We start from the raw sequence: 5019 nt of genomic DNA on the forward strand, positions 1-5019 counted from the left end.
TATATATATTGCTTATTATCAGAGTCATGTGCATGAATAGAAAAAGCACAATTACAAGAAGTGACTTTTTGTTTTAAAGGTGAATGTGCTTACATCTATTTTCACAAGTGGGGGGAGTGTGGACAGTAACTTGTAAACATTTGCATTTCTGTGAGCTGATTCACTTCGGCTGAGTGCTTACCACTTCATTCTCTTATCTGGTTGCACATTTTCAGTGTCTTGGACTCTACATGTCTGAAGATTGGATTGGAGCAAATGTCCAAGATTAATTATTTACATGGAGGTCAGTGAGGTTTCTCCACTAGAGTGGCTCCAGGTGGCCTCTGTCTGTGGTTCAGAATTTCTAAATATTGTGAATGGATTCTTCAAGGTAGTGTTCTCAGAGTGAGTATCCAGATATGTCAAGGCCTTCTTCCATACTCTTTTGGCCAAAGTCGTTCACTCTTTGGTTGAATTCACATATAATTTCACACGCACACATGATATTGAGGCATCTATTTCCCACTTTCCCCCATTAACTGAGCTAATTTTACTTATTTTCTGATTTCTTAGCTCTATATTTTTCCCCCTTAGGATAAAAGTTCTGTGTATGAAAGCAATAAAATCTCATATTCTGTACTGTAAGTTATGTTTTATCTCTTAGTTTATCTTTTGACTTTCTCACTTGACTTTTTGAATTTGAGGTTAAGTATATATTAGTTCTTTTTCCTAACTTCTCAAATAATATCTGGAGTTACTTAAGTGACACCAGCAGACTTCTTAACTGAATGTTGAGGAAGGCACTTTCTGTTGGCAAGAGAGGCTCTGGCTTCACTGGGAAGCGTTCAATTAGATGGAAAACAGATGCTTGTTTTTGCCTTGTAAACCTCAATACAGGTTATGTGGTAATTACTTCGATGAGCAGGATAACAATTTATTTAATCAGTAAGACCCTATAATTACTAATGCATAATTTCTGAACAGCATTTAGCAAAATGAGACCCATACAAATAATTTGTAATGAAAAAGATGTGTTTGACATCACACTAAATTAAATTAAAAATTTGCATATTTCCTTCCAGGAAATGCACTAGCTTCATGGGCTTTATTTTGCTTAACTAATCCCTGTCTACTTGTAGCTTGCTGAGGGATCCTAGAAATGCTGAATCACAATGATGGCTGAGTGGGGCATATGAACAAGGCATAGGGGAAAGATTCCTCTGTGGTCTAGGAAGCTATAGTATTGTGCTCTGAGGTGACTTAGAAAGTATATCAAGGCAACTATTTTTGACTATAGAGATGAAGCTACATAGTCTTTCAATTTAGAATGTTTAGCAAAACACTTAATCTACACTAAAGAAATTAAAGTAATTAATTAAATTAATCTATACTATCTCCTTTTTACGTATGAGAAAACCAAAGCCCAGAAAGTTGATACTTTGTATTATACCATCAGCAAGAAGCTGCACTGCAATCATGAAGGTATGTGGTTCGAGGCCACCAGTTGCTCCACGGGAGGAGGATGGGCAATCTCCTCCTGTGCTATTAACTGCCTCTGCGTCAGCTATGGGTCAATTCTGAGTCTACGGTACACAACAACTGTTAATCTTTACATTGTGCTGGTCAGATCACATAGGCTGTATTAGAAACACCACATACTAAATTTGCTCAGGAATGTTCAACTTTTTGGTAATATTTTAAAATGCATACATACATTTGAAATGCTAGTGTGTTTATAACATCCTAGATCATGCATAAATAAATGGAATCTCCTTGAGATAATTTAAGCTCTGATCATATTAAGAATATTGATTATCAGTATACCTTCTCTTTTCTAAAAGACAATGGAATTTAAGGCCTTAAATTCTTACCTATTGTTCCTGAAGTCATATCAAGAGAATGACCCATGTCTTCTTCAAAACTCTGGACCTGAAACACCAAAATACATTAAAAATTATTTTCAAGATATATTAGCTTCATTTATTTAATTAACCTGCACCAAGTGCCTACTGACTACTGCTGCCAAGTATAATTTTCTAGCTCCAAATCGTTTCTAGTTTACTGCAAAGGACTGATGTTTACAATGTGTCCATGATACAATATCATATCAAAAGGGTTCAGAACAAAAGGTTTTAAATTCTGGGTAGTAGGATCAGAGAATCTTTATAGTACACAAAGCATTTGAATTAAGTTTAAATAATATTATTCTAGGTTATCTTTCAATGTCTTTTTATTTTTCTTCTTTTTCCAATGGACTTTAAGTCATTCTAGAAAAAGAAATGATTTTTCAATTGTGAGCTTAATTTTCTCAGGGATTTATTTAGTACTTGGTAAATTTATAGAAAGCCATTCAGAGAATTCATGACCAATTGATATCCAGGGCTTAGGTTTGTTAAAGCTAATTTACCTTCAAAATTGATGGATCCAAATTGATTTTGTTATGGTTGGAAATGAATACTTATCTTTTAATGAGAATAAGGCTAACGTGGAAATAAAATTACGTTATTACTTTTAAAATAGCATTGCGTGCTCACTATAGAAACAATAAAATGTTAAAAGTATAAACAGTGTCAATATTTTGGGTTATTTCTTGGCAGATTTTCTTTGTAATAAGTTCACTACAGATAATTTATGTAGTCAAATTTTTCACTCCTAAATTTGAAATAAGAATATATTCCCATGTTATAAAATATTTAAAAACATAGTCTTTAATGATTATACACCAGTCCATAGGAGGTATATTAATTTACTCACCAATTCTACCGCTGTTGTAATTAATGCTCTTTGAATTTTGCAAATAGAGAAAAGGCCCAAATAAATACTTAGTACACAAATTTAATTTTATATTATATCTTTAAGATTACTGTATTGAAAACTCAGTCAGAGAACAGAAATAGTCAAACACTGTGGTGGTTTCATGTGGTTCAGAAAGACCATTAACTCAGAAATAAGCTGAATTATTGAGGACAGACTTCATTAACTAAGCCCAAACTGATTCATGGTGTCTCCCCATTGAGTGTCTAAGGCTATAAATCTTTACTGAAGATTTCCCCTCTTCTTCAAAGTGGTTGGTGGATTCCAACAAACCCAACTTTCAATTAGCAGTCCAACACAGAATTCACCAGCCACAAGACTTCCTTATACTTCAATATGTGAGAAACATATTTAAATTCTTTTTTCCAAAGAAGTTACTGCTCACTTGACTTTTGATAGCATATACTCCCATGTACATCCCACTCAGTGTGGTGTAAATTTCACAGTTGTTCATTGAATTAAAAGAACAACAAAAAGTTCCAATGATTTAAATTGGAAGCCAGGCATACTACTGGGCTATTTCATCTGAACCAAACCTATTAATTGATTAATTTTGTCATCAAGAACTTTATTATAGTTATAAAGAAATCATCTTTCTTGTGTTTGTAATTGTACATTTAAATATTAAATTTGGCCGACAGGTCTGGGAATTTTAAAAGACTCAATTCTCCTTTGTGTAAAAGTAAACATAAAAATATGCTGATTTTCACGTCAAAATCTATGCTCAATTTTGTTGGAATCATAATTTTGAGAAGCGAGCCAATTGTGGCCAAATTCAGTGTTTAGTAGGACTTTAGGGAAAACATCATAGATTGGTCTGGAGGCAAAATTTGGCCACCTATATTTGATATTTTGATAGCTAGATATTTAAGCACATTGGCTCACACTTTAAATGCCATGAAAATCTGCCAATTTCACACATATTTTTCATTTCTTATAATTGGATTTTAAAATTTACTATTGAAAAATAAATATTAAATCTGGCATTAGTTATTTTTAACATGCAACTGGTCCTAACTTCATTTACTCTTCCACTGGTATTGAGTCAAACAAATATTTCCCCCCCAGGCTGTGTGGTGAGGATGTAATATTCCAAATACATATTTTAAAAAGACAAAATACAAGTAGTATGATTCTTTTATATCATTTTTAGGGCTATCTTCCCTAACACAAAAGCACATACATGTGTGTGCACACACTCCCACACACATCGATATATGCTCTCATCCCCCAACATTAAAGAACTGCCATAAACAAGTTTGACTATGAAGTTCAACAGAATATTCTATTTTCTCGAAATATGAAATCTATTACTACATTAAATTAACATCATCAGAACGTCTTTGTATTAATTGATGCTTGTTGTTGTTGTTATGTGCCGTCGAGTCATTTGCGACTCATAGCGACCCTATGCACAACAGCCCTAAACCCCGCTCTATCCTGCGCCAACCGCACCGCCTCTGACACACCCATCCCGATTACCCCAGTCACCAAATCAATCCATCTCATAGAGGGTCTTCCCCTCCTGCGCTGTCCCTCCACCCTCCCAAGCATGATGTCCCTCTCCAAGGACCCGTCCCTCCTGGCAACATGTCCAAAGTATGTCAGACGAAGCCCCAGAATCCTTGCCTCCAAGGAATATTTCCTGAGTACCTTCTATGTGACAAAAGTACTTGTGAGATTATTTTCTCTCATTTTGGTATGGGAATATGCCCTTGGTCATTATAAACACACACATCCATATATATTTTTATTTACTATTTGTCATTTACTTGAACTATTTAAAACATATCAAAAAAAAGCTGTTGACTTTGAGGTGTATCTATAATCTCTGTACTCATATGTTGTTGTATTTGTTAAGTGTCATTAAGCTGACTACAACTCATAGTGATACCATAAATAAAAGGTTTGAACCCTGAGCTATCCTGTACCATATTAACTATCTCTGACATACTCAAACCCATTGTTGCAGTCAAAGAATCCTTCTCATTAAAGCTCTTCTCATCCTTCACTGACCCACCACTTTTCCAAGCATGTGTCCTTTTACAAGGACTAGCTTTTCCTAACGACATGCTCAAAGTACGTGATGTTTGTTGTGTTGTTGTTGTTATGTGCTGTTGAGTCGCCTGCAACTCATAGCGACCCTATGTACAACAGCGCTAAACTCCGCTCTGTCCTGTGCCAATCGCACTGTCTCTGACACTCCCATCCCAATTATCCCAGTCA

At 34.9% G+C, this 5019-nt stretch overlaps 1 protein-coding gene across 1 annotated transcript in view; it reads right to left on the reverse strand.

The window, feature by feature from the left end:
* CCDC129 (coiled-coil domain containing 129) overlaps positions 1–5019 on the reverse strand; it is a gene marked incomplete at its 5' end in the record, with an annotated part of 159269 nt that overhangs the window by 89558 nt on the left and 64692 nt on the right. The window contains one exon of the mRNA XM_006887633.1: positions 1851–1908. Coding sequence (XP_006887695.1) covers positions 1851–1908 — 58 coding nt within the window. The remainder of the gene's footprint in view (positions 1–1850; positions 1909–5019) is intronic.

The sequence above is a fragment of the Elephantulus edwardii genome, unplaced genomic scaffold (genome assembly GCF_000299155.1).
Source record: "Elephantulus edwardii isolate Elephantulus edwardi_28Jun2011 unplaced genomic scaffold, EleEdw1.0 scaffold00059, whole genome shotgun sequence".
NCBI lineage: Eukaryota > Metazoa > Chordata > Mammalia > Macroscelidea > Macroscelididae > Elephantulus > Elephantulus edwardii.